General features: G+C 51.7%; 1 protein-coding gene across 3 annotated transcripts in view; it reads right to left on the bottom strand.

Moving 5' to 3' along the window:
- LOC144722568 (endothelin-converting enzyme 1-like) overlaps positions 1–20,004 on the bottom strand; it is a 55,985-nt gene that overhangs the window by 22,736 nt on the left and 13,245 nt on the right. For all 3 annotated transcript variants that reach the window (XM_078600749.1, XM_078600751.1, XM_078600750.1), the window contains exons 2-7: positions 11,442–11,628; positions 6,341–6,435; positions 5,776–5,899; positions 3,520–3,644; positions 1,319–1,459; positions 409–477 (exon numbers count right to left, since the gene is read on the bottom strand). In XM_078600749.1, the coding sequence (XP_078456875.1) occupies positions 409–477; positions 1,319–1,459; positions 3,520–3,644; positions 5,776–5,899; positions 6,341–6,435; positions 11,442–11,628 (741 nt within the window). The remainder of the gene's footprint in view (positions 1–408; positions 478–1,318; positions 1,460–3,519; positions 3,645–5,775; positions 5,900–6,340; positions 6,436–11,441; positions 11,629–20,004) is intronic.

The following is a 20,004-nucleotide window of genomic DNA, read 5'->3' as shown; positions in this document are numbered from 1 at the left end:
TTAAAAAATTACTCTCGTTGGGAATAGACACACAGTAGCAACATCGCCCTCGACTGTCAAACTACTGCAGACTGTGCCTGTGCAACACAGCGCCTTCGTGATGGCCTTCCGCTATAAGAATGGCACAAATATTAAACGTACTCAATTATTATCACTGTGTTGCATGCTCCTGTATTTTAAAACACAATTCACGTGATTCGTGGGTGCAGAGATCTCGAAATCTGCGGAAAAAACGGCGCATTTCCAGATCTCTTCCCGGGAGCGGCTGGAATGCCTCCTCCCTTAATCCGGCGCACATCGCCGCGGGTACCGGCAGCGCGGCACGCCGCGGTGCGCGCATTGGTGCAGTGGGAGTGGCACGAGCGGCGAGCGCGCTCCGTGCGGGGACGGCAGCGCCGCGGCGATCACCTTGAGGGCTTGCGGGGTCGCGTTGCTCGTCAGGTACTCCGAGGGAAGCCCGAGCTCCGGGTGAGAAAGCTGCGTTGGGTTTGTGCGTGCGCATTTGTGTATGCATGTCATGTGTGTTTTTACACATTGACGCGTGTGTGTGTGCGTGTGTATGTGTGCGTGCGTGAATGCGTGATAAAATCAGACACAGCAGCATTAATGTTGTCAGAGAAATGATAAATTCTCTGTTAAATTAAGGATTTAGTACACACTAGATGACCATCACAATTAGCTAACTTCAGATACATTTCTATTACTTTACTGTTAAACACCACTGATGTGAAACAAGTCTGGATTGGGGTGAAAAAAAATACCAGGTCACGTTCAACTAAAAAACCATGACAAACTAATGTGTAAGGCTGGCAATTCCACAGTTTTTACCATCAATGTATAACGGTAATTACTTTATCCAGAGTACAACCATGAATCGTGCTTGAGCACAACAATCTCATCTGGGCTGTCATGGAATGGCTGTGTCACTCATCTGGCTATCAAGGCAGTGAAAAATAAACTTCATTTCCTTTTCCATGCTAAAGCCTCGTTAACTCTGAGCCATGATCACTGCTGCTGCTTTACACAAATCAGCATTCAGTTGAAGCTGAAATACTGCTGCTCTCATATCTGGGGTGCAGCACTCAGTCGCAACAACACTGCTGCACTGGACATACAATCAATGCAACGCAGTCAGCGTGATTGATGATCCAGCACTCATCGGTTCACTCCAGCCACTCGCTCACCGGCGGTCAGTCGCCTCCCTCTCACCCTTCTATTGCTACTACCACGGTTACGGCTCCTCGTCAACTTCACTCGTCAATTCCACATCTCGGCAACGACCGTGTCTCGGCAACGAGCGCATCCTGTGTGTGCTTACCTCGAGAAAGAGCTTATTCTTGGAGCCTCTCTGCACCACGTGGGCATTGAAGAGCACTGGCAACAGGAAGTTTAGGGTGGTGTTGGTCAGCAACTCGGTGAGATTCGTGGTCTTGTTGGGTGTGGGCATCCAGCCGCCGAGCTGTCACAGAGCACAGGGTGAAGCCGGCGTGAGTCAGCGGCAGTCGCTTGATCCCCGCTTCCTTCAGTGGGGTGCCACGGTGGCGAGATGTCAACAACCTCGCCCGATATACAGGAGGTCGTGGCTCGGATCCCAACCCTGACGCCCGTGATATTTGGGCTTTGCGTGTTTCTCTCTCCCCGTGGTTGTGTGAATTTTTCTCCGGGTCCTCAAGATTTTTCCCTCCACATTTAGAGTATTTGGCTGCTATAAATTTCTACGTGATGATAAGCACCCTTAGTTGAGCTATAATTTGTGATAGCCAGGTCGCTTCTGAAAAAAAGATACACAGCTTTACCTGGTGAAATAAAAATAATTTAGGTGAATAAAGCGGCACAAATTCCTGTTCACATCGTTGTTATTAGCCGCTGTGCTGCTGCTGCTGCTGTAGAGTCATTCCAGCACGTGGAGGACTCGGTCTAGCAGAATCAATGCCTCCTCTCATCCTCACTGTGTTCAGCCATCACACCGCAGCTTACAACAGCACTCTCACTAGCTCACCCACCCAGTTACTCACCAATACTGCAGGTCACAACAACTGACTCATCCACCCACTCACCCACCACACTACAGGTCACACAACACTTCTCTTTATGCTTCTTCCCTCACACTGCCCCACTTTGGAATTCCCTCCCACCAGCGTCACTTGTCCCCTGGCTGGTATAATAACAGCTACGCGTTACACTCCAATCTATTGCAACTATGATAGTGGTGGCCGTTGCTGTCCGCTTAATGTTTTGGGACTTAGGGCCTGTGCTCAAATACTGTGGGTGTACGATCAGAGAAATCTTGACAAACGAAGCTGTGGGGGTGGCCATTGTATTGTGAGAGATTAGCATGTCAATGTAAGACATTTGCTTGTTAATGTAAGCGAGAGAGAGCTCGGAAAGAGCCATCGCCACATGGAGGTGGAAAAGGATGGCAAGCCGCCATTTACTAATGTAGCCCAAGGGTCAGTGGGCGGGGCTAGAGATTACATTTGCATGTAAATGTAAGATCGGAGAAATTTTACATTTACATGCAAATTTCCAGAGGTGTGGACTCGAGTCATGTGACTTGGACTCGAGTCAGACTCGAGTCATGAATTTGATGACTTGCGACTCGACTTGGACTTGCATAACAATGACTTTGTCCCACCTATGAGATGTGGACTCGAGTCATGTGACTTGGACTCGAGTCAGACTCGAGTCATGAATTTGATGACTTGCGACTCGACTTGGACTTGCATAACAATGACTTTGTCCCACCTCTGCAAATTTCATCTCTAGCCCCGCCCACTGACCCTTGGGCTACACCCATCTCAAACCTTTACAACTCCCTGCCTTAACAGCGCTCCCACCATATATTCTCAGAAGCTCTCCCACAATATTTTTGACCTGATGACGATTGCTTGTGTTGCGATCGAAACGTCGTGATATTGTTATTATTTTTATTATTTTATTATTTGTTCTATCTACGTGGCTTTACCGAAAGACCCATAGAATATGAATTCCTGCAGTCACGAAAGCTTTAAGTCAATGCCAAATATTGATCCCATTAGACACCCCGACACCTCTTACAGACTCTGGCCTAATTTGAAACAAAGATTGTATTTATATCCATGCCACTGTAACTATTTTATCAAGAATTATTATTAATAATGAGAGTTGAGTACTGGTTTATGGTTATGATTGGCAGGGTTGGTTAGTGTAATAAGGTATGTAATAAGGTAATAAGGTGAATCTATTTATCTCCAGTAGTAATCTATCTATCTACAGTATTAGTTTGTGAAAATAGGCCATCCTTAAGGAATTGTGTGTTAGTAATGAATCGGGAATTGGAATGCTATTGTGATTCCATTTATGCGTTAATTGCTTACTAGAGTGAGTTAATATTAAGGAGATTAGCACTGTAATTAGGGATTCCTGTTGATGGAAGCAGTTGTTGCTGCTAGGCTACCATGTTTGTGTGCACGCTTAGCGGAAGGCGTACTCCGTCCGCTACGTCGCGATGTTTGTGTGCACGCTTAGCGGAAGGCGTACTCCGTCCATGAGGTCACGCAGGGGCTGGGCGCCCTGCTCGGCGATGCGCCCCTGGTTCATGCACGCGCGGTAGAACGTCTGTGCGTCGGCGTTTGACGACTGATCAGCGGAGAAGGTGACATTTTCTGCAACACAAATTCATTCGCAGTCATTCATATTCACGACGTCAAAAATCAACGCATACTTGAATGAATATGGTCGCGAGTCCGCAAGCGATGTACATTCCGACGGTGCTCTCGAAAGGGAACACAACATTTACATTTGGCACAGTGATAGTCAAGTCCTACAAATTATCTAGGGCAGGTAGATAGTTTGTAGGTAGATAGACCTACGAAGTATCTAGGGCAGGGGTCGGCAACCTTTCAAAGAAGAAGAGACATTTGTTTAGTTTTTGTCTTTGACCAAAACAGGTTTAGAGCCGCATCACACGCACTGCCACTTGTACACAAACACAGCAGGTATACAGCAGATGACAACACACAGTCTGACTTAAATACACAAAAATAGATGATGGAATAACTTGGGCCCTTTTTTTTTCTCCCTTAATTATTCTTTAACAATACAATTTGACTGTTGTACATTTTGTTGCCACCAAGACATTCCATCGCAACCCATTGCCTGCCATGTTTAATTAATTATCTTTCCGTGAAATTACGTTAAAGATTTAAGTTTGTTTTAAACGGCTGCCCACAAGGGGGCAGCCAAATAGCCAGAAGGTGGAAGCAGAAGAGCCACCGCACGCGGCTCCAGAGCCGCAAGTTGACGACCCCTAACCTAGACCCACAAACGTTTGTATTGGAAGGTGTTCAAGGATGCGGAATTGAAATATATTGGATTTTAAAATCCCGAACGCCTCTTTTTATGTACTGTGAGCCCCCCTTTACGTGGCGGGAGAATACGCTTGAACGTTGTACTTTATTTAGCCAGGGCACGGAATCCGAATTTGAGATGAGAGGTTGAAGATGATGGAAAGCACGGGGGTGGTGATTGGGGGGGGGTGTTAAAAACGTCTCCCTTTCACTGCCACTAACCGCGTTGTAAAAATGAGAACAAACCCGGTTGCTGGTTAACTGCAAGTAAAACCATGCATAACGATGAACACACACACACAGCCCTGTGTGTGTGTGTATGTCTTTGAGTGTCGAGGAAGTGGTTCGATTCCATCGTGTGGCGCGGCAGTTGAAACCATGGGGCAAGTCTATTGTAATCTCACCACCTCTGTCCACCGAGCGGTATGAATGGGCACTCCAGTTCGTCAATGGGCAGGTTGTGTGTCGTGGAGTAAAGTGTGGGTACAACGCGTCTCGTAGAGCGTGGAAGAGGAGAACAAATCCCTTCCAGAACTCCCCCCAGTGGAAACGTTTAAACGAGCAGTGGTGTGATAAAGCAATTGGGGGGCTGGGCCTTTACCGTTTTATCTTGCCGAGGCGCGACCGCACCACGTGTGGACTGGGTTCGGCCTAGGCACTGGAATACGCTTGCCGCTGGCCAACCAGGAGCTGCGCCGTGCTGCCGTTTGTACATCCACGCGTGCCAATCGGTGCGATCATTGCTTGAACTCCACAGGAAACGGTTGTCAGTTACTGGCTTTTGGAATCGCTAACCGATGACACAAACGGTCACCGGTTTAGCGGTGGTTGTTGTTTAACAACCCCAGTTATAAAACTGCGTGTCACCCGAGCACGACATCATGAACCAAATAAGACCTGAGTGGAGTGGTGGAATAGTGGTTTGCACACGGCGCTATGAAATTAGCGACCTGAAGTTAATCCCCGCCATGGCTAACATCAGTGGCGAGTGATATTAGAATGATGATTGTGTCAATGATTATGTTGAGGAAGATAAATGAAGATGGAAATGATGTTGCCGATCAAGTTAATGATGGAAATGTGGATGAAGTTTGCAATGGTTGATGAATTACGTAGAGATTCATGAAATTCCCAATCCTGCTCTTCTGCAAGATGACCAGAAGGCTATTTCATGTTATACATTGGAGTTTTGCGTTAAACTAGGACCCATTTATTACAGTGAGTTACAGTGAGGGTCCTTGCCTTTAAACATCCGGCAACTCACAGCATTGGTTCAAGTAGGCCTAATCCTGCTGATGTGACACCAAGTTTAGAAAGTGGCCCAGAGTTTACTTTTATTGGCCCAATGCTCCTGCTAAGACGCACTGCCAGAAGGTCGTGCAGCTGATGGGTTCTGTAAAAATATATACTTTCATCTTTATTCGGAAAGGAGGCGGGCAGCACCCACCCAAGATGTCGCGCAGGAACTTGAGATTGCCGTTCCACGTGACGTTGCGTTGATTCCAGCTGGCGGTACCCCCGGGCAACCGCTCATTGGGTTGCCACGCGCCGCACGCGTACGCGTAGAAGTCCTGCGACAAAAACAGTGGTGGCGGCGCTGAGATCGCCTCACGCGATGCAAACGTCGAGACCAGCGGTCACAATTGGGGAGTGCTACTCGTCCTCGTGGGTTGACACGAAGCATCGCAGCCGATCCCACGACTCACTGCAAAGCGAGCCCAGCCCATCCAGCCTCACACTCTGCCAATGAGACCCTGTATGTGTCAAAACCGCAGCAGAGTTTGCTCGAACTGATTCAATGCTGCAGAATGACAAATTGTGGTTGTTGTTCTGCAACTACATCGCTGAAACGACGCACTCCCAGATGGCCGTGCGGCCGATGGCTTGAGCAAATGTTTTATGCGGAGATATGGATATGGGACGGAGGCGCATCGTCCGCTTAACCATCTCGTTAATGATCTTCTCCACAACGACCGTGGTGACGCCACTGTGGTGGGCGCGCGTCTCCATACCTGGCACGGTTCCACGGTGGGATCCATAGAGTTGAGCATGAGCCTCGCGTCGCTGACGCACACATCAGTCTGGCACACGGGCGGCGGCACCTTGCCTACAGACGCGACAGGGGGCCGGGGCTCGTAAACCCCCAAGGGGGACATCACTGCAACGCGCGCACCTTGATCATCAATATATGAATGACAATGGTATTTCATGCATGTGGTTGGCACACGAAAACTGTTGACTCCATCACGTTCCTAAAAGTCTCATCAGCAGAGTCAGTCTCGCTTAAGTAAGGACCATCTCTGTTAGTTATAGGTGCTGGATTCGAAAAAAAACTATAAAATACACAACACAAACTAATTTTGTTCCGTAGTGCTCGTGATTGTTCCGCGTTGCACATTATATATTTTTTGCGACGAACTCGGACCCGTATCTAACAGAGAGGGTCCTTGTTAATAAAACAAGTTCTGGCAGTTCACCAGCAATGGTTTAAGCAAACCTGATTCTGCAGATGAAACACTGAATTTCGAAACCGAGTCAGAGGTTGCTCTTGTTGAATCAACACTGTTGTTGAACCAAGGCAATGTGGCTGATGGGATGGGAAAAAGTCATTTTATTATTTTATGTGGTGGGGCAGCAATAGCTGGCTCGCTCGCACCTGGTGACATGAGGTGTTAACGCGCTGCGTGTAGGAGACTTCTAACGAGGTCACTGCATGTAGGAGACCTCTAACGGGGTCACTGCATGTAGGAGACCTCTAACGAGGTCACTGTGTGCAGGAGACCTCTAACGGGGTCACTGTGTGCAGGAGACCTCTAACGGGGTCACTGCGTGTAGGAGACCTCTAACGGGGTCACTGTGTGCAGGAGACCTCTAACGGGGTCACTGCGTGTAGGAGACCTCTAACGGGGTCACTGTGTGCAGGAGACCTCTAACGAGGTCACAGCGTGTAGGAGACCTCTAACGAGGTCACTGTGTGCAGGAGACCTCTAACGGGGTCACTGCGTGTAGGAGACCTCTAACGGGGTCACTGCGTGTAGGAGACCTCTAACGAGGTCACTGAGTGCAGGAGACCTCTAACGAGGTCACTGCATGTAGGAGACCTCTAACGGGGTGACTGCGTGTAGGAGACCTCTAACGGGGTCACTGCGTGTAGGAGACCTCTAACGGGGTCACTGCGTGTAGGAGACCTCTAACGAGGTCACTGCCTGTAGGAGACCTCTAACGAGGTCACTGCGTGCAGGAGACCTCTAACGGGGTCACTGAGTGCAGGAGACCTCTAACGGGGTCACTGCGTGTAGGAGACCTCTAACGAGGTCACTGCGTGCAGGAGACCTCTAACGGGGTCACAGCGTGTAGGAGACCTCTAACGAGGTCACTGCGTGCAGGAGACCTCTAACGGGGTCACTGCGTGCAGGAGACCTCTAACGGGGTCACTGCGTGTAGGAGACCTCTAACGAGGTCACTGCGTGCAGGAGACCTCCAACGAGGTCACTGCGTGTAGGAGATCTCTAACGGGGGTCACAGCGTGTAGGAGACCTCTAACGAGGTCACTGCGTGTAGGAGACCTCTAACGGGGTCACTGTGTGTAGGAGACCTCTAACGAGGTCACTGCGTGTAGGAGACCTCTAACGAGGTCACTGCGTGCAGGAGACCTCCAACGAGGTCACTGCGTGTAGGAGACCTCTAACGGGGTCACTGCATGTAGGAGACCTCTAACGAGGTCACTGCGTGTAGGAGACCTCTAACGAGGTCACTGCGTGTAGGAGACCTCTAACGGGGTCACTGTGTGTAGGAGACCTCTAACGAGGTCACTGCGTGTAGGAGACCTCTAACGGGGTCACTGCGTGTAGGAGACCTCTAACGGGGTCACAGCGTGTAGGAGACCTCTAACGGGGTCACAGCGTGTAGGAGACCTCTAACGGGGTCACAGCGTGTAGGAGACCTCTAACGAGGTCACTGCGTGTAGGAGACCTCTAACGAGGTCACTGCGTGTAGGAGACCTCTAACGGGGTCACTGCGTGTAGGAGACCTCTAACGGGGTCACTGCGTGTAGGAGACCTCTAACGGGGTCACTGCGTGTAGGAGACCTCTAACGAGGTCACTGCCTGTAGGAGACCTCTAACGGGGTCACTGAGTGCAGGAGACCTCTAACGGGGTCACTGCGTGTAGGAGACCTCTAACGAGGTCACTGCGTGCAGGAGACCTCTAACGGGGTCACTGCGTGTAGGAGACCTCTAACGAGGTCACTGCGTGCAGGAGACCTCTAACGGGGTCACTGAGTGCAGGAGGCCTCTAACGGGGTCACTGCGTGTAGGAGACCTCTAACGAGGTCACTGCGTGCAGGAGACCTCTAACGGGGTCACTGGGTGCAGGAGACCTCTAACGGGGTCACAGCGTGTAGGAGACCTCTAACGGGGTCACTGCGTGTAGGAGACCTCTAACGGGGTCACTGCGTGTAGGAGACCTCTAACGGGGTCACTGCGTGTAGGAGACCTCTAACGAGGTCACTGCGTGCAGGAGACCTCTAACGGGGTCACTGAGTGCAGGAGACCTCTAACGGGGTCACTGCGTGTAGGAGACCTCTAACGAGGTCACTGCGTGCAGGAGACCTCTAACGGGGTCACTGGGTGCAGGAGACCTCTAACGAGGTCACTGCGTGCAGGAGACCTCTAACGGGGTCACTGCGTGTAGGAGACCTCTAACGAGGTCACTGCGTGCAGGAGACCTCCAACGAGGTCACTGCGTGTAGGAGACCTCTAACGGGGTCACAGCGTGTAGGAGACCTCTAACGAGGTCACTGCGTGTAGGAGACCTCTAACGGGGTCACTGTGTGTAGGAGACCTCTAACGAGGTCACTGCGTGTAGGAGACCTCTAACGAGGTCACTGCGTGCAGGAGACCTCCAACGAGGTCACTGCGTGTAGGAGACCTCTAACGAGGTCACTGCGTGCAGGAGACCTCTAACGGGGTCACTGCATGTAGGAGACCTCTAACGAGGTCACTGCGTGTAGGAGACCTCTAACGAGGTCACTGCGTGTAGGAGACCTCTAACGGGGTCACTGTGTGTAGGAGACCTCTAACGAGGTCACTGCGTGTAGGAGACCTCTAACGGGGTCACTGCGTGTAGGAGACCTCTAACGGGGTCACAGCGTGTAGGAGACCTCTAACGGGGTCACAGCGTGTAGGAGACCTCTAACGAGGTCACTGCGTGTAGGAGACCTCTAACGAGGTCACTGCGTGTAGGAGACCTCTAACGGGGTCACTGCGTGTAGGAGACCTCTAACGGGGTCACAGCGTGTAGGAAACCTCTAACGGGGTCACAGCGTGTAGGAGACCTCTAACGAGGTCACAGCGTGTAGGAGACCTCTAACGGGGTCACAGCGTGTAGGAGACCTCTAACGGGGTCACAGCGTGTAGGAGACCTCTAACGAGGTCACTGCGTGTAGGAGACCTCTAACGAGGTCACTGCGTGTAGGAGACCTCTAACGGGGTCACTGCGTGCAGGAGACCTCTAACGGGGTCACTGAGTGCAGGAGACCTCTAACGGGGTCACTGCGTGTAGGAGACCTCTAACGAGGTCACTGCGTGCAGGAGACCTCTAACGGGGTCACTGCGTGCAGGAGACCTCTAACGGGGTCACTGCGTGTAGGAGACCTCTAACGAGGTCACTGAGTGTAGGAGACCTCTAACGAGGTCACTGCGTGTAGGAGACCTCTAACGAGGTCACTGCGTGCAGGAGACCTCTAACGGGGTCACTGCGTGCAGGAGACCTCTAACGAGGTCACTGCGTGCAGGAGACCACCAACGAGGTCACTGCGTGTAGGAGACCTCTAACGGGGTCACTACGTGTAGGAGACCTCTAACGAGGTCACTGTGTGTAGGAGACCTCTAACGAGGTCACTGCGTGTAGGAGACCTCTAACGGGGTCACTGCGTGTAGGAGACCTCTAACGGGGTCACTGTGTGTAGGAGACCTCTAACGAGGTCACTGAGTGTAGGAGACCTCTAACGAGGTCACTGCGTGTAGGAGACCTCTAACGAGGTCACTGCGTGTAGGAGACCTCTAACGGGGTCACTGTGTGTAGGAGACCTCTAACGAGGTCACTGCGTGTAGGAGACCTCTAACGGGGTCACTGCGTGTAGGAGACCTCTAACGAGGTCACTGCGTGTAGGAGACCTCTAACGGGGTCACTGTGTGTAGGAGACCTCTAACGGGATCACTGCGTGTAGGAGACCTCTAACGAGGTCACTGTGTGTAGGAGACCTCTAACGAGGTCGCTGTGTGTAGGAGACCTCTAACGGGGTCACTGTGTGTAGGAGACCTCTAACGAGGTCACAGCGTGTAGGAGACCTCTAACGAAGTCACAGCGTGTAGGAGACCTCTAACGAGGTCACAGCGTGTAGGAGACCTCTAACGAGGTCACAGCGTGTAGGAGACCTCTAACGAGGTCACTGCGTGTAGGAGACCTCTAACGAGGTCACTGCGTGTAGGAGACCTCTAACGGGGTCACAGCGTGTAGGAGACCTCTAACGAGGTCACAGCGTGTAGGAGACCTCTAACGAGGTCACTGCGTGTAGGAGACCTCTAACGAGGTCACTGCGTGTAGGAGACCTCTAACGAGGTCACTGCGTGTAGGAGACCTCTAACGGGGTCACAGCGTGTAGGAGACCTCTAACGAGGTCACAGCGTGTAGGAGACCTCTAACGAGGTCACTGCGTGTAGGAGACCTCTAACGAGGTCACTGCGTGTAGGAGACCTCTAACGGGGTCACAGCGTGTAGGAGACCTCTAACGAGGTCACAGCGTGTAGGAGACCTCTAACGAGGTCACAGCGTGTAGGAGACCTCTAACGAGGTCACAGCGTGTAGGAGACCTCTAACGAGGTCACAGCGTGTAGGAGACCTCTAACGAGGTCACTGCGTGTAGGAGACCTCTAACGGGGTCACAGCGTGTAAGAGACCTCTAACGAGGTCACTGCGTGTAGGAGACCTCTAACGAGGTCGTAGCGTGTAGGAGACCTCTAACGAGGTCGTAGCGTGTAGGAGACCTCTAACGAGCACTCTGCGTATAGGAGACCTGTATCGAGCGTGCGAGAGGCCGCATGCGTGGCGTACCCTTGATGTTGACGATGAGAGCGGCGAGCACACCGGCAAACGCGATGGCGAGAACGGCCACCAGGCCCAGCAGGGCGCGCACGGCCTTGAGGCTCAGCACGCTCCGTGTGCCGTCCACCACTCTCGCGGCGTCGTCCCCCTCTTCTGGCCTGTCTTGCGGACGAGAGAGGCTCAGCTGTGGCTCGACCTGCGAGGAACAGGTCAGGCGCAAGCGGGAGAGAGAGGAGTCTCACAGGAGCGCCAACATCTGACAGTTATCTTGCTCATGGTAGAAAGTAGAGAGCACCAAGCAAAGCGGAGGGACCCCGGGATCCGCAAGTTTCTATGTGAAGTAGACGGCGTGTAGTACTGTGAACACAGCCGCAGTACTAATCAGGGCGACTGATGGATTCGAACCGTCAACTTCTACAGCAAAGCGACGCTGAGCCGAGTCAATATTGATAGCCTCTCGGCAACGGCCTGGCTGTCTCTAGCCTCTAGCTCACGTCACTCACCGCTGAACGTGTCAGCTGTTGTGAGCCTGTTTCCGCTGAAGCTCAGTGTCTACCCCAGACGCTCCCACACAGGTGGCAGAGTCGATACTCCAGCCCAGGTGAGCACTCTCCACCCTTGTTTTTGTTATCGTGGGCACTGCCCCATAGCAATAACGGACTGAAGTTCATAAACGCAATTAATGAACATACGAGTCCTCTATCCGCACTCACCTCTCTCTGCTCACGAATATCTGTGTCTCTCCGTGTCTGTATTTCCACAAATCAGTCTCTGGCTCTGTGTCTCTCTGTAGTGGGGAGCGGTAGTGCAGCAGTTAGCACGTTGCGTTACGAACGCGACTACCTCATTTCGATTCACGCTCACGGCCAACACCAATGACGATTATCTGACTCGCCTTCAAATGAGTACCTGGTGCGGCATGTAAACATGGACAAGAGGGAGACAAAGGTGGCTGGGTGTGGTGATGACCACCCACCCCCTCGTGTGCCGTGCTGGCCTTCATAGGTGCTCCCCGAGGAGCACTTTCCCCAACAGTCTGTGAAGGCTACACGGGGGATCTTTGTCTCTCAGTAGGGCGCTTTCTCTTTCCTTATCAAGCTGTTGTTAAAATCTCAAGAACACAAAGTTGGAGAATAAGCCTATAAATACTCCTCGTCGTTTGTTCATTGCCCAAGGTTTTGTGTCAGAGAAAACTCTCCCTCGGAAGAACACAAAGTGTTGATGTCAGGGCATTTTAAAGCCAATCCCCCTGAAATGAGTTTATGGTCCTGTAAAGAGAATAATTTGACAATGTCGCCATTTAAGGGTGTTAGATAGTGAAACGTCTATCACCGTTTACAGTTTTCTTTCTGTGTGAGCCAGCAGCTAAGAATGCTGCATTGCAGGTTTTGCCGTGAAGAACAATGCGGGTAAGTCACGTGAGCGCACACAAAGTCACGTGTGCGCACACACAGACACGCGCTGCTGCCATCACGTGGGCCGCGTCGGTCACGGGACTCGGGCCCCGGGGGTAGTGGAGGGTGGAGCCGTCGCCAGACCGCCACGGTCACGTAGGCCGAGCGGGCCGGCGGGCACGGCCGGGCCGGGCCGGGCCACGGGGCCAACGAGCCGGGTCAACGGGCCGAGCATTTCCGCATCTCTCCACCCGCGAGGCTCCCACGCCTCACCAAAGACAAAGACTCCCCCCCCCGCCCCGTGTAGCCTGTAACAGACTGTAGGCGCAAGTGCTGTTAGCGAGCAGCACCTATGAAGACCCACACGGCACACGAAGGGGGTGGGTGGCCAGCACCACGCCCGGCCGCCTTTGTCTCCCCAGTGGCGATGTTTACACATCGCACCAGGTACTCATTTGAGGCTGAGTCGACCTAGGTGAGGCCCACGACCGATTCAGATAATCGTCACGACTGGTGTTGATCGCGGCGGGAATCGAACCCGGGTCGTCAGGTTCGTAGCGCTGAGGGCTCCCCTACCCCCCACCGCACTCCCCATCACCGCCGTGTCCGAGGGCCACTTCAGCTGCAAAGGACCCGAAATGCCGCCCAGTGCGCGCGCTCAATACAGATTTAGTTTTGTTTAATGGAAAAGGCAACAGACATGTGGTTTTGACGTTTTGTTTTACCGTCACCCAATTGTTGCGCCCTTCATCCTCGGGTTTGCCGTAAACTCGCGAGGTGCTTTGAGACGGTGACTGCCATAGTACGGCAGGATATTAAATAAGGGTTCGATGCAATGATGCGATTGAACGACGTGATGTTGCTATGTTAATTCAGGCACACGACAGCAATGATGTGTCACGGAGTTCATGGAAGGTGTTGGATTGCTGTTCCTATTGAGATAACACTTGTGTTACAAACTGCGCAGCACAGCTCAGGAAGGTCTCCCTCTCTCCCCGCCTATGTTGCTTGTATTGTACACGGCACCTCCGATAAGCACGGTTGGCTACGTACGGTGCGAAAGAAGTTCAACATACACACGTACATAGCGCAATCGCGACACAAAACGTGTGTGCGGAACGAAGCACAACATATCAAAGCTATTGCATAATCTCATCGTTAAAACCAGCATGTGAGATACAGTAATTGTTAGAGTGTTGCATAAGTTGGAGAAACGAGTTTTTATTTCAACCCCCGAGATTTCTGTCGAGGAGATCCGAGACACTGCGCACATTCCATCCACATCTAAATCAGTGGATCCAGACCAACTGGTCCGGAACCAGGTTTTAATTATTGGACAATAATTATTATTTTTACACCAGAAGCGACCTGGCCACAAACGACACCTCAACGAAGTGGCTTTATGTGGAAATGTATCGCAGCCAAATTCTCTAAAACGCGTGATGTTGATTCTAAATGTGGGGGGGGGGGGGGGGAACCGGAGAAAAATCAACACGACCACGGGGAGAACATGCAAACGCCATGACCTTCTGCATACCGGGCGAGGGAGTTAACGTCTCGCCACCGTGGCATTGCTTATGGAACACTGTGATACCTCAATGACAACAGAAATGCACGTGTGTCTATGTGTGTCACTGTCTGTGGCGATGGGGAGCAGTAGTGTAGTGGTTTGAGCTCTGCGATATGAACCCGGCGACCCGAGTTCAATTCCAGCTCACGGCCACCAGCACCATCAGTGACGATTATTTGAACCGGTCATGGGCCTCGCTAACAGCACTTGTCCCAATAGTCTGTTAAGACTATAGGGTCTTCTTTGTCTTTGGTTCTATGCGATGGGGACTAAGAAGGCGAACTAAATATCCACGCGGATGTCGAGATCGGACTTTCTGGAGTCGTTTGTGATAACACTGTGACGGCAAAACACGGTCGCTCAGTCAAGCAAAAGCATTACGTGGAACAACAACTCCACTTGGATTATGTGGATGCATTCAACGGTCACTCAATAAACCTCCACAAGCAGTGTCTAGCCGTCGCTTTGCCCTCCCCTATCGCTTGACTCAACTCGCGGTCATCTCCGTCATATAGAATCTTCTTCGTTCTCTTTTTCCATCTGTCAGCGCGTTCTAGCCACCTTGTAGTCTAAGCGCCCCTTCTCACGCCTCAAACACCCCCACCGCCCGCCATCTGTGAACTCCGATGCCCCTGAGTGCAACATTCGCTGTGCCCCACCTGTCCACAGCTCTGAACCCAGGTGCCCTACCCTCGAACCCACTTCGTTGAACCCCCCCACTGCCCCCACCTTGACACAACACGGGAATCTGCACCATTAATCATTCTCCTCCCCTCGTGACCATGGCGAGCTCACACCCTCACATAGTTGTTCGACCTGTGCCTGACCAACCCTTTATCTTAAAAGTCCTTTTGCTATTTCACTGACAATGCATCGCACGTCCCGGCTTTCACGTTTTTTGACGTACCATCGACCACGTGGGAACATCCACGAGCTTACGTGCAAATCTCCTTAATGAATGTAAAACAATCAAAGACAGGTCACGGGAGAGCGAGTGTGGCCATGTAAGCCAAGCCACTGACCATGCAGTAAACCACCGTAGTCTGAGCTCCTACAACGGAAGAGGAGCAGCCAAACGACACGAACTCTCCATCTTGAAGCCCTCACCTCGTGGCCAGGAGACCCCGACATTGGCGTCGAGCTCGCGAACATATTACTGCGTATAATGGGAATATTCTTTACCAGGTAACGCCCACTGAGCTACACAGCTCTTTTTCACTTTTTCAGAAGCGACCTGGCCACAAATGACAGCTCAACGAAGTGGCTTATCACGTGGACATTTATATCAGACACATACTCTAAATGCGTGTTTTTAAATGTGGAGGGAAAAACCGGAGGACCTGGAGAAAAATCTACACGACCATGGGAAGAACATACAAACTCCATATATGAAGGAGTCAGGCTGGGGATCAAACCCACTACCTCATGTATATGAGGCGAGGTAGTTAACATCTCGCCGCCATGACGCTTCCACAATGAAATTGATGCACTATTAGATTCACAGATCCTTTCTCTTTGTACTGCTATTGAGGCGCATAGAGACTCAGTGGTGTGGATCTATAGAATCAGTAGTGGAGTGAATCTATAGATTGACTAGCAGGAAGTACCCGGCGTTGCCCGGGGTAAAAAAATATTTCAAAACTACTCTTAATAATGTAACTGCAGTGCGTACTGACTGTGGTGGTACCTGCTTTCACTGCAGCAGTGCATAGTGTGGTGGTACCTGCTATGATTACAGCAGTACATGCTGACTCTATAGCAGTATTTATGGACTGTATAGCACAAAGTACTCACCTGTCAGAGTGGCGTGGTGAGGCCTAGTCCCGTGCAGAGCCTCCGGCCTCACCTAGATTACCCAGCCGGCCAAGGTGTCACCTTGGCAGGCTGGGGTTGGGCTGCTACCCCTGCCCACCCCCCCAGCCACGATCTCCTCGGCCGCTCTGCAGTAATAAATAATAAGTATAACCCGTAAAAAGAAAGTTTTTCACTATAAATTCTTTATATGCGTGGCAGCGAACTTAATATAAAGGATTTAAAAATATATTCGCCTGTGAAGGACGCGGGGATCGATCCCGCGACCTTTGGCATGGGAAGCGAGGGCGCTACTAACTGCGCTACTCCGCCACGGCCTCGATGAACGGGCCAATCGCAGCGCTAGGAAAACCAAACAGACCAATCGTGTCTCGCAAATCCCTCACATTTCGTCCAATGAAACTGCGTATGGTCCGGCGACACACAGACAGACAGACACACACACAGACAGACAGACAGATTTGCGATTTTATATAGATAGTGACGTCAACATATAGTGGTGAGAATCTATACAATCTGTACTTGGACTTGCGAGTTGAAATAAGGTGCTCAATTCCCACGCGTGAAACACTAAAATCTGATTGGCGGAGAGGTTAATTTGTAAAAGCCCGGGCAAAGTTAAATATAAAGGAGGGGTCGGTTGGAGGAAAGATTTTTGGACCCAAAAATTGTTAATGTGACATACATAATGTATAAATGTACATTATGTATGTCGATTAACTGTGAATAACCCAACTAATAATAATATATCCATTGTAATTCATATGACTACATTAACCCAACCTCCATTCTGGTCTTCGCACCCGATTAGCTCATAGTGACGATGAGGATTTCTCCACAAATTCTGGCTGTCGCCTGATGAAGCTGGTTGCAATTACCGGCGAAACGTCACGGCACTCGAATTGTCAATGTTGTAGTGAGGTTTACTCTCCAACACACACAACCGGCGTGTGCTGAAGTCGTAACGATTTGGCAGGTTTTGTTCACGTGACAAACCTTACCGATTAATGTGTCGGGTGGTGGCAGGTTTAACAACAACACATTTATATTTATGCAATCTAACCGGAAAAAAAACTCTTTTAAGGTTAAAAGAAGCTGGTGAGGGGAGTTCCGGGGCCCTGATCGGAGCAATTGCCGGAAGTCTGCAACGTGCTGCGGGTTGCACGTGCTGAAGAGAACGAGAGAACGATTCCGAGACTTACCCGCCTGGAACTCCTGCACACACACGGGAGCGTGAATCTAGAGCAACTGCAGCAGAAGCTACGGGGCGTGCAAATTTAGCTTACATTTGCGTGAACAGATGTGAATGCAAAATGATCGCAATTCAAATCCACCGAGGTTGTGGGCCTTTCATGCGGGGATGACATCAAACACTTACAACTTTAGTCGATGAATCTGACCTTTTCTTTTCACAAAGGCAGGTTGTGAGTATTACTGTTCAATGTTATTACCAACTGGACGCACCTGTGTCACCACCCGGGATGGCGCCGAGAAACTGAACACCAGGTCGGGGGCACGCAGTGCGAGTCGGCGAGTCTACCCCGTCGGTCACGCCTCGAGGAGGCGCCGCCGCACCACAGCACCATGACTCGGCAAAACAACTCCATGGGTCCCGTCTCACCTCGGCCGTCTCGCCTGCGGCAACCGCTCACCTGTACCGACCCGCTCGCGTCACCAACCCCACCCCACATCTGAACCTCAAATTACCGCGGTTGGCTACGTACGGCGTGAAATAAGTTCTACACCAATACATACACGGCTACCGTGTCTCTGTTTACACGGACGGCTGCGAGTTGCTGTCCGCCAGGCTCGACGTCGTGGGCCGCACGCACGTTGAGCACAATGATCGACCTTCACCGTTGAACCGGAGACATGACACATATGCTCAGGGCCCATGTATCGCGCTGTGCTTTGAGGATTGGATGTCTTCGTGTTTGTGTGCGTGCGAGAGAACTTCACTCAGTGAAAACATCAACAAGCTGATGGGCACATCTCCTTCATGAAAGGAAAATTAAAGACAAGCCACAGTAGTGCAATTGTAGGCATGCAACCCAAACTATGGACCATACAGTGAACCGCTGTAGTCTGCACTTCCTCAATGGAGGAAAATAAAAACTACACAAACTTTCTCCTAAAGCCCTCTCGTGGCTAGCAGACCTCTACGTTGGCATTTGAATCCAGAACATATTGCCGGAGGTAAGAATTGAATAGAACTGGAAACCAGCAACTGCAGTAGATTCCACAGGCTCTACAATTGTCAAAACACAAGCCATCAAAATGAGTTGTGACCACAGACAGTAACAATTCATTAAATTGTTGAGTCGAATCGTGCTGATGAGATCATAACTCTGTCCATGGTTTCTTGTATGTATTTTTAACTTCTTTCGCACCGTACGTAGCCAACCGTGCTAATCGGAAGGTGTGGTAAATATGCTCGAAGTGATTATTCGATGCAATTTCAATGTTCGTGCAAGGCAGTGCTTTTCAACCTTGTTCATTCCACAGCACTCACTATCGAGCTGACTCAAACGTCGCACAAGACTGCCCAACTCTGCAATCGCGACCGAGAGTCTAGAGGCCTGGGGGTGAGGGTTGACGGCCGTCCGCCATACTCCGCACGTGCGACCGACGGACAGAGAGGAGAGAGCGGCGAGTGGGGGGGATGAGGGTGGAGGCTGCATCGGCCACTCAACGGCACGGACATGGAGAGTTCGTCTCTCCTGCCCTGGGAATAGTCAGGTTCTTTCCTTTACTGTCATTCTCAAAATACCGCAGCTCACTGGAATTTGCTGCGGTGGTGCTCCGCCGTGCTCGGTGGCGGCACAGCGGTGGCGGCGCACCGGCGTGCCCATTGGCGGCGCACCGGCGGCGCACCGGCGTGCCCATTGGCAGCACACCGGCGGCGCACCGGCGTGCCCATTGGCAGCACACCGGCGGCACACCGGCGTGCCCATTGGCGACACACCGGCGGCACACCGGCGTGCCCATTGGCAGCACACCGGCGGCGCACCGGCGTGCCCATTGGCAGCACACCGGCGGCGCACCGGCGTGCCCATTGGCAGCACACCGGCGGCGCACCGGCGTGCCCATTGGCGGCACACCGGCGGCACACCGGCGTGCCCATTGGCGGCACACTGGCTGCGCACCGGCGTGCCCATTGGCGGCGCACCGCCATGCTCGGTGGCGGCGCACCGGCGTGCCCATTGGCGGCACACCGCCGTGCCCATTGGCGGCGCACCGGCGTGCCCATTGGCGGCGCAGCGGCGTGCCCAATTGGCGGCGCACCGGTTGTGAAGCCCTGGGCTAGGGTGCTCACCCCCTACACCGCAACTGTACGTTGGAGCTGCCCCGGGCGTCCCGTGCTGGCGTTCGAGTGGAGGTGCTCCTCCCCGGCCTCGATCCTGGGGGCGAATTCCGTTTACAGCGGCGATGGCCATTGGGGGCAATAATCAACGCACCGAAGGTTTCATAGCGGGGACTAAAACTTTCATTGCACCTGAGAAATTATGAACGTTTAGTGCACCAACCCTTAGGGTCCTTATAACGGTAACAAAAACACTATGGTTTAAAAATCAACAAAAATTTAAGTTAGCTATGAGATGAAGGGACAGCATCTGATCTGAACAGATTATGAACTTATACTGTACTCTGAGTGAATATATCACATTCACACAACAGGATTTCGAAGCGACAGTACTTACTGAATAATGAAATGTAAACAACTCCCTGTCATGGCATTAGTTGAGTCCGACCATCACGAGTCTGCCTGTGCTCAGACCCCTGGGCTCTTCAGTTT

This window comes from Lampetra planeri, chromosome 15 (assembly GCF_965212315.1).
Source record: "Lampetra planeri chromosome 15, kcLamPlan1.2.h2, whole genome shotgun sequence".
NCBI classification, from domain to species: domain Eukaryota; kingdom Metazoa; phylum Chordata; class Hyperoartia; order Petromyzontiformes; family Petromyzontidae; genus Lampetra; species Lampetra planeri.
This window is presented reverse-complemented; position numbering and strand designations above follow the sequence as displayed.